Consider the following 12,740-nt stretch of genomic DNA (forward strand, 5'->3'; position numbering starts at 1 on the left):
TTTATTAAAAAAATTAGTATAGTGTTTCAATTCAGTTATGATATTGCATTGTTAAAGAAAAACATCTTTATCTTAGAAAACTGTATCATAGTTATCATTATTACTACTTAATTATTGACTAAAAAGGAAACAAATGATAGAGGACAGAGTATTTACTTGTGAGTTGAAGAAATGAAGTTGAGGAAATTTAAATATATAAACTCAGATTAAGCATGTGAAGACATTTTAATTTTAATGTAAGCAGTATATTATGGGGTTTACCTAGGTTTATGCTAGCTAGATTTATCAAAACTTGTATTTGTTTTCTTTCCTAGTGGTATCTACGTAGTCTCAGAAGCTGTTTATGTTAACTGAATAGGGATGTAAGAAAATTACCCTCCTTTTTGTAGTTATGAAATAAAGAATTTTGGTAAGCTAGAGTACATGAAATTTTGAAAAGTTGCTATATATTCACATAGCAACATTTTTCAGTCTTAAAATGCATGTACTGATGGAGGCTATAAATGAATACCTTTGAAAATAAAAGATGAATTTTGGTGAAGATTTTTATTTGAAAGATCAGAAAATAGTTTTAACATTGACACTACTTCCATTTTAAAAATTGTAAGGAAGTTAATTTCAAAATAATACATTGAAAGTTGCAAGATGTAACCATACTGCATTATGGTATATAAATGTATAGTTAAAATAATAATGATGCCTGGTGTATACTGAATAATTAATAGGTAAATAGTACTGTTGCTACTATGCTTTCCATACATTACCCTGTTTAATTCTTATAACAACCCTATGAATACTATTATTTTCCTTATATTATGGATGAAGGAGCTTAACCTTTGGAAAGCTGGTAACTTGCTTAAGTTCATATAGCCAATAGAAGAACAAGGCTTCAAACCTAGGTGTGACTCCAGAGCTTGTGCTCTTAACCATTTAATTATAGCACTTCTACTTTGTGTTAAATACTTAAGTTGATTTCAAAACTTAGGCTTTCACTCATAACAGATATAGTTTAAAGTTAATTCAGTGATCAATCTTTAATGTACCTTCACTAGGTTAATAGTGATCTGCATAGAAATTAAAAATTTTGGTAGAACTTGAATGTATCCTTTAGTTCTTTTTCTATTCAGGTAGAACTCCATTTAAACGCTCCATATCAGTTATTCTTTTCTTTGAGATCTTCCTCAGTATTTCTGTCTGGGCTATAAAATAATTTGTATTGTTAGAAAATTGTGCAATTTAACTTTCTTTGCCTAGGGATGGAAAACAGTCATCTTTCGTTTAAGCTATACCTTGTTTTAAAGAGCAGTTACCAAGTAAAAATTTGGCCAATCTAATTTAGCCCAGAAAGTGCTTAATTTAATTGTCCAGTTTTCAGACTTTAAAGTAAGATATTATGACACAGCCTCAAAAGATGATGGAATCTAGAGAAAGGTGTTTTTGCTAGGCAACTGTATTGGCAAAAGCAGTGAGACTTTTCAGATGTTCTTCAAGAGATTACCTGTTTAAATTTTTCTTAACTTGGCATTGCTTCAAGAGCAATGGAAGCTAAGTGTCTTCAGCATTTAAATATCATCTGGAAAATGTTTTCAGGAATTAAGTCAATACATATTTGGATATCAGAAGGCCAAGATAAGATAAAACCTTAAAAAATAATGTTATCTTCCCTACATTAAAAAAAATTAAACCAGTAAATAGCAGTAATCCAAGGGGGAGAAATGCCTTAAAAAACAGATATAACGTTATGTCACTTAAATTGTTTTTCCATGAATTTAGATTGTAATTTTAAAGGCTGCTTTTATTTCTTTTGCTTTTGAATTGCCCTTTGTGTACCAACATGTTGGCATAAGCTCTGCCCACCCTCATCCTATCTGAAGTAACATATTACTCTTCAGTACATAAATGTGATTGGGGAGCTCTTTTTAAAGAATTCTTCGATGAAAAATTTTTTAAAGCAGAGAGTCTTTCTGTAATATGAATGATTACCAGAAATGGGGATTACTTAAGATTAAATAGAATTCCTATCTACTTGTAGCTTCTTTTGGTTGGATCCTATTTTTTTGTTTGTTTGGATTCACCTTCAGTTCTCCCTCAATAGGTATGACATGGTCCTTTTTATCTGTGTCCCTGAAAAAGAACAGTGGAGCTAAGAGAACACTGACCAAAACTGTTGGTCCATGGTCATTCCACATTTCAATATAGTAGGTCTTGCAATTCTACAGTTTTAATCTCACAGTTCTTGATCTCTTTCTTTAAATCATTGAACAAAATAAAAATTTTATAGAGGGTTCAAGAATTTTAAACTTCAGGCAAGAAAAGGGCTGCTCTGTTTCAGCATTATTTTGTAAATTGAATACTTATTGTGCTAGGTGCTAGAAATCAAAATTAGTGAGACTCTTTCAGAGCAGAAACTATTAAACAGTGACGCACTTTTCTTTTCCCTGTTATTTGAACATATATTATACCTTTTTTTTTTTTTTTTTTTTTGGTCTTTTTAGGGCTGCACCTGCAGCATATGGAGGTTCCCAGGCCTAGGGGTCAAATTGGAGCCATAGCCACCAGTCTCCACCACAGCCACAGCAACACCAGATCTGAGTGCAGTCTGTGACCTGTGCCACAGCCTGTGGCAATCCTGGATCCTTTAACCCACCGAGCTAGGCCAGGGATTAAACCCGCATCCTCATGGATGTGAGTAGGGATTGTTACTGCTGAGCCACAGTGGGAACTCCTGAACTTACACCTTTTTGTTTAATCTGCCAGAAAATATTAAGTTTTACAATTTTAAATAATGTTGTCCTAAGTCCAATTTTACACTTAACAAGTAAGAGAGAAAGGGGGGTAGAGGCAGTACACTTGCTCTTCCTTCTACCTGTACTCTTTATTACAAATTGATGCTTCTCTCCTACTCCCCCTAGTTTTAGAGACAAATAAGATTTCTACTTGAATTGTATAATGTAACGCTAAATCTGGTAGAAGTGTAAGAGGAAGTCCCAAGTTTAGGAATGCCAACTTTGTGAATTGTGGTTGGAATAGAATTTTTCTTCTGACAGAATGGTAATCACTCCTAGGTAGTTACAAATTATTGGTAGAATTATAGGTAGTAGGGCAGGGGAAAAGATATTTTTTTACTTGTTCCTTGTTTTTACTGATGAGTATGATTTTTGAGGACTACTATTAAATAGATGCACTACCCTGTTTCTCCATATTACTACTTAGTTATTTGGGGAGCCTCTGTTTTTTAATGTTGGAGTTATTTAGATATTACTAATTGAATTGGTACTGATAAATGCAAGGTTGATCTGTTGGGTAGTTGAGAACCTTAAGTGTAGGTGTCATTCTGCTGTCTTCTTAATCAATTGGTTTTTTTGTTTTTTTAAGATCTCTTTTCTACTCTGATAGCAAGGGAGATTATAAAAAAAAACTTGGGGAAATGTAAAAATTACCTGAGAAAGAGTATTTTCTGACATATGAATATGTATTACTGGAAACTTTCTGTAGTTCATTTATTTTAGAGCCACAGCTTGCTTGCTAATAAAGGAAAGATATGATTAAAAAAAAATGAATGGCATACCATAGGCAAAAAGAATAAGTACTCATTAGTATTCTTTCTAACAAGTGTTTTGTTTGGGCCTGTACTGCAAGCAAATGAAATGAATTATATTGCGCTAAAAAGTGAATTGGTAAATATTGTTTGTGGGTATGTGTCCTGTCTTTTTTCTTTTCTCTGCTTTCTTTCTTTTCAAGTTCAATTCATGTGAACATTATTTCTTTTCCCTCTAAGATACAGAGTGCAAAACTGAAATAAAACAAAATATTAAAAAATCTTAAAATCAGTGTAAGTACTATTTATATATTAACATTCATGACCTTTGAGAAGAATTTTAGGTGGTAGTTGAAAAAGCTCTTACCTTGTCCTTGATACACTTCAGAAGGTGTAAGTACTCTTTATGGAAATAATTAAGGAGATACATTTATAAAGAAATGTTGGAATAGAATCTTGTTATGTACAGTAAGGTTTTATATACGAATTAGAAAATTTTTGCTACCATAGGAATTCATTTGGTTAACTGAATGATACACCTCAGTCAAGGATTAGAATATTTTAGTTTTTCAGGTACTTTCTGGCCTGTTCCACACATGGGTGAAATCTTTACTGGAAGAAAATCTTCAAATTTCCAAATTGCCAACATAAAGGAATGCTTTCTTCTTTGGACAGCCTTATGTTGGGATTTATGAAGTTTTTTGGTGTGTGTTTAAGTGACCTCACATTTTTTCCTTTTTCTGTTTGATAGGAATCTTTTAGTCCTGCCCTACAGCTGCACCTCGTACATCAAGCTCCATATAATGTTCCTCCTTACCTCTCAAAGAACGAATCAAATCTTGGGGACCTCTTATTGGGCTTTCTTAAATATTATGCTACAGAATTTGAGTAAGTGAAACTTCAAATTGTGTTTATTTGTTTATAAGTAAGTGAATGCTACATATTGGCCAGAAACTGTATTTGTCAATTTCAGTGTTATAAACTACTCCAGAAGTGTGTAGTTTATGAAATTTAATATCTCATGATTAATTATTAGAAACTAAATAGGTATCTTATTTCTAGCTAGTAAAACAATTATAGTTCAATAAGTCCAGTTTTAGTTGATTTTAGTAGTGATCCCATTTTATATTTAGCTGTCTGAATAAATGTTTGTGTTGGTCCTATATAGTTTCTGTATAGTTTGGAACATCTGTTTTCTAGGAACTTAAAATTTGTAGTAAAAAACAGCTAAAACAAACGTGGAAAAAGATCTACTTAAGATGTATTTGCATTATATAGAAAGCAAAGAATACTCTTTTTTTTTTCTCTTTTTTGGTGAGGGTGATATGTAAACATAAACAGTAAAGTATATAATCATGCTGACCATAACTGAAAGGTCTCATAGGAGTTCTTAGTCCATATAGAGTGGGATTAGGGGGTTATTTTCAGCTCTTCTGATCAATTTGGAAAAGCTTGAAGTAGGGAACGAGAGGACTTAGGAGTTGAGCAGAGTTAGTGGAGGAGGGTACAATGACCATAGAGTACCACTTTGGAGAGGGGAACAGTAATAGTTACTTGTGGGAAAAACTGTTCTAAGCAAATGTACATGTCGTCTCATTCAGCTTATGTAATAGCCAAATGAGTTGCTATTATTTCATACTCATTTTACCAGTGAGGCATAGAGAGGTGAGGAAACTGGCCTAAAGATCACACAGGTAGCAAGGGGAATACTTAAGATGGTTTTGAGTACAAAATTCACTCTGGTTCTTTACCGCAATGTTGGCATTGGTTTATCTACTATTATACAGTAGTTCTAAAGAAACCTGACTCATATGAGATGATTTGAAACATAGGACTTGAAAGAAGTATTCTTTAAGTTTTTCTAAGTAAAGTTTCTATCAGACTGTGCCTCTTTTGTTTACAGTTGTGTCTCCAATACCTAGTTCAGCGCCAGACAATGGGTACTTGAAAAATACCTGTTATAGATAATTTTGAATCAGAAAGTATGCATATGGATATGAGTCAGAGATCCTTAAGGTAACTTAAAAATTACTGAATTAGGTTAAGAAAAGGAGTTAGAAAAGTGCTGAAGGAAAGTAGTTCAGTTGAAAGAAGTTATAATAATCCACGTTAAAAATGACCAGGTCCAAATATAAATCTAGGCAGCAAAAATAAAACAGAAGAAACCTTCATTTATATAAAGATCAGGAAGGATTTAAGACTATATGAGACATGGGACGTAAGAGACTAAAGGTTATTCTAGAGTTAAGATTTTTAAGACGTTGCAATAATAATATCACTGATGTTTAGTGAATGTTTACCTAATGTCCTGTAGTATGCTGAGTAATCCCCCATGTATGATCTCATTAATTCCTCACAGTAACCCCTTGTCAAATTTAGGATATTTATGTATTTGAAACTTGTCCATGATGATACAGTTAGCCAGAGAACAGGGATTCAAATTTGGGTGACTCCAAAATCACATTCTTAATTTTTACACTGTATTGGCACCATCTATTGGGTCTTGTAAATCAGACATTGGGGGAAGAGAGGGAAAGTATTCAGGGAAGAAAGTGTTTTTCTGTCATATGTAGCTTAGGAGTAGAGCATCTAGAGAAAAACCTTAAAAATAACCAGCTTCGGAGTTCCCGTCGTGGCGCAGTGGCTAACGAATCCGACTAGGAACCATGCGGTTGCAGGTTCGATCCCTGCCCTTGCTCAGTGGGTTAAGGATCCGGCGTTGCCGTGAGCTGTGGTGTAGGATGCAGACACGGCTCGGATCCTGCGTTGCTGTGGCTCTGGTATAGGCCAGTGGCTACAGCTCCGATTGGACCCCTAGCCTGGGAATCTCCACATGCCGTGGGAGCGGCCCAAGAAATAGCAAAAATAAATAAATAAATAAATAAATAAATAAATAAAATTGTGACTATTAAAAAAAAAAAAAAAAAACCAGCTTCGTTGTGCACTGAAACACAGTGGTAGCTGTGCATGTTTGTATGTTTGATATGAACAGAAACTGGTTTTTGTGCCAAATGATAATGGATAGGTTGCTGATGCATGGAAAGAGATTTTAAACTTGTGGTTGGATTTGTTATTATGATACGTGATTTAGGTGACATCTTTACCTACTCTTTTATCGTATGGTACGTTGTTGTTTCATACCAGGTATTTTCAGAAATTTAACTGTAGGGAGCGTAGCCAAGAATGTAGTCATGGTGCGGAACTAGGTGGTTTGCAAAAGAATTCTAACAACTACTGTAGGAGTGTTTGTAAGGATTTCTTCTGAACTTTGAGATATTCAATCTAAAAATTCCCTTTACTTGAAGACAAGGAGTTAAATGTCTATTAAAGGATGCTTAAGTGTATGGTATGAATGTTGCAGAAATTTTATGTGATTTGAAAATTACTTAAAAAATTACTAAGATTTTCTTAACTACTTCACTCACACATTTCTGTTTGACCCTTGCTGCTAGAAAATTCTTAAAATGAAGCCAGGTTTCTAGGACTGTATCTAGGAACAGGGAACTGATGAAAAAGGAAAAAAGATCTGGTAGCTTAGGGAACCTAGAGAAAAAAACACAGTCAGGATTTAATCATTTTGTATTTTAGCAAAAAAGAAAAATTTAAGTTCTAAATACCTTACAAACTCATAGATGCTAGAGATTCTAGGAGCCTTAAAAGGTATCTATTTTATAATCCTCTTTATTTTTTGGATGCCTAATCACATGTTATTACTGTTAGTGTATCTATTGAATTAAAAATACATACGTACTCTAAGTAGATATATTTTTTTAAAAAGGAAATACAAAGGTCCAATTTTTCTACCTCCTTTATTGCACTTACTTTTCCTCATTTTATTTAATTAATAAATCATTAAGGGCCTACTCTATACCAAGCTATTTTCTTTTTTTGCTTTTTAGGGCTGCACCCAAAAGGCGTAAGGAAGTTCCCAGGCCAGGAATCAAATCAGAGCTACAGCTGCCAGCCCAAACCACAGCCACAGCAACGTGGGATCTGAGCTGCGTATGCAACCTACCCCACAGCTCATGGCAGCGCCGCATTCCAGACCCACTGAGCAAGGTCAGGAATCAAACCCGAGTCCTCATGGATACTAGTCGGATTTGTTTCCATTGCGCCACAACGGGAACGCCTCTTACTGTTTTTTTAATATCAAGCTATATTCTATGCACTGGGAATATAGCAGTTAACAAAACTGTCTTCATGGAGCTTACATTGTAGTATGGCGAGAGAGACAATAAACAAAATTTATATTATGTTAAATGGTGGTAAGTGAAGAAACATTAAAAAACCAAAATAGAAGATTCTGGTATATGTAGTTGTTGCAGTTTTAGTACCTTTATTGTAGTTTAATACCTAGCATGGTGAGTGAAAGTCTCACTAAAAAGTTGACCTTTGAAATAAATAAAGACCTGATGGAGAGGAAGGTGTCGGTTACATGTCTATATGGGAAAAAAGCTTTCCAAACAGAAGTAAAAGCAACTGCAAAGACTTGAGGTAGAGGTTTGCCTAACATGTTTAAGGAACAGCCAAGAGGCCAGTGTGACTGGCAGAGAGTAGGAGTGAGTGATGTCAGAGTTAAGGAAGTCTGTATCATACAGGGTCTAGGAGTTCATTTTGATGCCTTTGGCTTTTCCTCTGGGTAAAATGGAAAACCACGGGAGGCATTTCATTAGAAAAATTATGTGATCTTATTTAGTTTATAACGTGCTCACTCTGGTTGCTCGATAAGAATAGACTGAAGAGGGAGCCAAAGGCAGAAGCAAGGGCCCTACTTAGAAAGATACTGTAATAATCTAAGGGAAATCATGTGGCTTGGATAGAGATGGTTGCAATGGCAGTGGAGGAGGAGTGATCAGATTCCATTTATGTTTTTCTTTGCAACAGATTAGCTGTGACATAAGAGAAGAGTCAAGAATGACTTCTAGGGAGATCCCCTTGCGGCTCAGTGGAAAGACTAGTATCCATGAGAATGTGGGTTGGATCACTGGCCTGTTCAGAGGGTTAAGGATCCAGCAACAATCCAGTGTTGCTGTGAGGTCACCGATGCAGCTTGTATGTGGTATTGCTGTGGTGTAGGCCGGCACCTGTACCTCTGATTCGACCCCTAGTCTGGGAGCTTCCATATTGCTGAAGGTGCAGCCCTAAAAAAGGGGAAAAAAAAAAAAGAAAAAAGAATGACTTCTAAGTTTTTGGCCTGAGTAACTGAAATGATGGAATTGTCATTAGGTGCCTTTTGGAGACAAGGGAGGAGCATTACTCATTTTGAATGTTTTAAGATTGGAATACTCAGAAGATATTCAAGTAGAGTTACTGAGGAGAGAGTTCAGGAGAGAGGTCACAGGAAGTTGTGACAGCATTTTAAAACTAGGAAGTTTTGGGGGAAAACCAAGGAATATAGATAGAAAAGAGAAATGGCCCAGGAGTAAACCCTTAGATACCCCAGTGTTGAGGTGTAGGGGAAATACAGACGATACAGGACTATTTTAAGTGATGCACTGAAGAGAGAAAGAATTCAGAATTAGGTATTCTGTGAAACAGTGGGCCTAGTCTCTCAAAAAGTCAATGTCATTTTTAAAGAGAATGGAGGGAATGTTTCCAGATTAAAGAGATAAAACAAAAATACAATGGTTACAGTCTTACTGGGGTGGAGAAATTATAAGAGGCATTTGAGTTACATAAATTTATAGATGTGGTTGGTGTCATAAGGAAAATGGCCTTATTCTTAGATATATGCCAAAGGATAAAGAAATGAACTTTCATGCTCTTAACAGCTTAAGAAAGGGTTCAGTTCAAAACGTATTCATATATGCACACACACAGCTAATGTAGCAAAATACTAACTTTTTGAGTTTTATGCTTTTCATTTTTTTCTTTGAAAAATGTCATCATACAAGGATGAAATAAAAAATGAGATTAGGTATGAGAAAGGAGCTAATATATAATAGTCTAAAAAGAAGAATCATTGAGAAAGAAGGAAAGCCAATAGACTGTAGTGTCTTAATCCAAGGGGAGGGGGTGTTTTGAATTTTGAGGAGGAGGGAATGATTTATCTGTCACATTTTTTGATAGATCAAGTACAAGGTGAGAACTAAAAGCTGACCATTGGAGCACTGGTCCATGTGGAGGCCATTGGACCCTCGACAGGAGCACTCTGTGGAATAATGTGGATAAAAACCATTATTGGTGTGAGCTAAGGAGAAAAGATTTAGATATAGATAGTGTAGTTAATTCTCTAGAGGAATTTGCATACTTATAAAGGGAGAAGAAAAAATCAGGTAGAAATTGGCAGATTAAGTGAGGTTAGTTTTTTGTTTTTAGAAAAGAAGAACTAACCCATCTTGATGGCAAAATTAGTGATACCAGAAGAATCATAGTAAATTGTTCAACTCTCCTTGTTTGAGTAGGGGGGACTGAAATCTAGAGCACAAATGGAGTAGAAGACTGACAATTCATTAATAATGAAAAAAAGAATATATAGATACAGCCAAATGTGATGGGAGCTAGTAGAAATTATCTTTTGATATAGTTTTTTAAAATGAAATGAAGGGTGCACATCAGCTGGGAATGATTGTGAGGGAGGAAATTTGAAAAGTGAGGAGAGGGTATGAATTTTCATGTTGAAGAATAAGGGAGTGAAATGGTGGAAATATAGTATGATTGATGTCTAGTAGTGTTTAGGATCCTTTTGAGCTGAGCCATCACCAATTTAAAGTGAATTTAAAGTGATCATGAATTGAAAGGTCAGCATGTTTGCGTATACTTCTCCAGCCCTGTTTAGCTGCTTGGGAAAGAAGTAAGCAAAGATTTAATTATAGTTGTTTCAGTCAACTAAGTTCAGTGCTGACAAGAGCAGATAAGAGAGTTGAGGGATAGGCAAGGGAGTGCTTTTAATAATTGACCATGGACAAAATACATTAAATTCAGTCTTGAAAATGTAGGCACAGGGTCATCTGTAGGACATCTAGGTGGCTGTTTCGAGTAGTCCGTTGTAAATTTTGGCCTGGGCTTAGTGGAAAGCTCAGAGCTGGAACAAAAGATTTGGTAAAGAAACATCAGAGTATTGAAGCCTGGGATGAATGCTTTAGCACTTGGATAAGGTTGAAAGAAACCAAGTCCTGAAAGATACCAAAATTTAAATGGTCGGGCAGAAGAGGAGCCAGTCGAAACAAAACAAAGCAAAACACCAGGATTAAAGTTTTCTCTCTCCTTACAAGGTTTGACATCCCTAACAAAGCGTGTTCTTTTTTTGTTTGTTTGCTTCCCAGACCTCAGTAATAGGACAAAAATAGACATTTGTTCAAACAAATGTATAAAGTTATAATGTTGAAGACTACATTTCCAGTTTAATCAGCCATCTCAAAATACTTTGTTACTGGGAGGTCCTGCTGTGGTCGCAGTGGGTTAATGATGTGGCTTGTCTCTGTGTAGGCACCAGTTGGATCCCTGGCCTGGTGTAGTGGGTTAAGGATCTGGCATTGCTGCCACTGTGGTGAAGGGTGCAGGTGCAACTCGGATGTGATCCCAGGCCCGGGAACTTCCATATGCCTATGAGGGGTGGCTGAAAAAAGAAAAAGAAAAAACAAAAAACCCAAAATTTTATCTCAAAAAGAAAGGCTAGAAGAGAATTAGTAGATGCCTACAGTTTGTTATACTGAAATAAAAAAGCAAGCATCTTTAGTAATACAGAGTCAGTAGTCTCTTTTTTTTTTTTTTGGGGGGCCACAGCCATGGCATGTGGAAATTCCTGGGCATGGGATGGAACCTGTGCCACAGTTGCAACCTGTGCCACAGCTATGGCAATGCTGGATCCCTAACATGTGCTATGCTACATGAAAACTTCTCACTTTTATATTCAAAGGATTATTACACTTTATCAAATCTATTTTAGATTAAATTAAGCTCATATATCTTCTTTTCTGGAACATTCCTCTTTTATACACTGTATCTTACTTTACACTTTTTGAATGACAATAACATTTTCACATGGGAAGCAAATTATTGTAGCGAAATCTGTTATGATAAAAGGCTGTAAGTTTAGTTTAGAGCCTCTTAAAGAAGGAAATGTATAGGGAAACTTTGTAAATTATCATTTGAATTCTACATTTACATTCACCTGTAAGAGTAAAACTAGTGTATGTATCATGTCTTATGGTTTGAAATACTTAATAATTTAAACATATTTAAAAGTTCTTTGAAAAATGCAGCCGATTGAATCAGTCTAAATAATGATTCAAACATTCATTTTTTTTCCTTTGTGAAGAACCTCAAATGATATAGTCATTTAAATAACTGTTGTTTAGGCTGTTACAGGTTAAAGATGAATGATATCTGGTAGGGATGAAAAAGTGAATATAGATATGTGACATATGTTTCTGTGATCCAACTTAGAACCAAGTACTGACATGTAATATATAAATTCAGGATTTGATATAATAGACATGAAAGTGAGGAAAATTCCTTTGACTTAATGAAGTAAAAGTTTTAATTTAACGTCAGGATATAGTATTTCAATATTTTAAACTTGTCTGAGAGAAGAAAAAGCAGTCCATCCCCCCCCTTTTTCTTCCAGTTTTTGGGCCACATGTGTGGCAAATGGAGGTTCCCAGGCTAGGGGTCTAATTGGAGCTGGAGCTGCAGCTGCCAGCCTACACCACAGCCACAGCTACTCGGCATCCAAGCTCAGTCTTCGATCTACATAACAGCTCATGGCAGCACCGGATCCTTAACGCACTGAGCAATGCCAGGGATCAAACCCACACCCTCATGGGTACTAGTTGGGCTCATTACCACTGAGCCACAACGGGAACTCCCAATCCACCCCCTTTGACTTAATGTTTCCATTTTACTTCTATTGCAGATTCAGCTATCTTTTAAGTTCATATTAGAAACAAGTAGTCTCAGGAAAAAGTTCATTTTATTTTTGAAATTTGTCTTAAGTGGTATAACATGAAGTAGCACAAAATGTAATTCTACTGTAATCCTGTTTTAGTTCAGGCATGTGGTTATATAACTCTCCCCTTTACATTGTTATTTTTAAGAAAATTTTGGAAACCTACTTGGACCAGTAGAGCAGTGTACTTCTTTTCTGTTTGGAGTCCATACTAATGAAGCTGCTGTACATGAAGGATCTAAAACATCTTACTGTAACCAGTACTAAGTATTTCTTTTTGACAACCCACTTATTTTTAAAACGCTTAAATTC

At 35.4% G+C, this 12,740-nt stretch overlaps 1 protein-coding gene across 36 annotated transcripts in view; it reads left to right on the top strand.

Annotated features, from left to right (window-relative positions):
* Window positions 1-12,740, top strand: part of TENT2 (terminal nucleotidyltransferase 2) — a 133,984-nt gene that overhangs the window by 113,718 nt on the left and 7,526 nt on the right. For all 36 annotated transcript variants that reach the window (XR_014838131.1, XR_002341756.2, XR_014838136.1 and 33 more), the window contains one exon: window positions 4,290-4,426. Coding sequence is in view for 12 of the 36 variants with exons in the window: in XM_085013917.1 (XP_084870043.1) it covers window positions 4,290-4,426 (137 nt within the window). In the remaining 24 variants the exon portion in view is untranslated. The remainder of the gene's footprint in view (window positions 1-4,289; window positions 4,427-12,740) is intronic.

The sequence above is a fragment of the Sus scrofa genome, chromosome 2, assembly GCF_054392235.1.
Source record: "Sus scrofa isolate SSC_HxYL_T2T_F1_AM1 chromosome 2, Sscrofa_HxYL_maternal_Yorkshire_Landrace_v2.0, whole genome shotgun sequence".
Lineage (NCBI taxonomy): Eukaryota > Metazoa > Chordata > Mammalia > Artiodactyla > Suidae > Sus > Sus scrofa.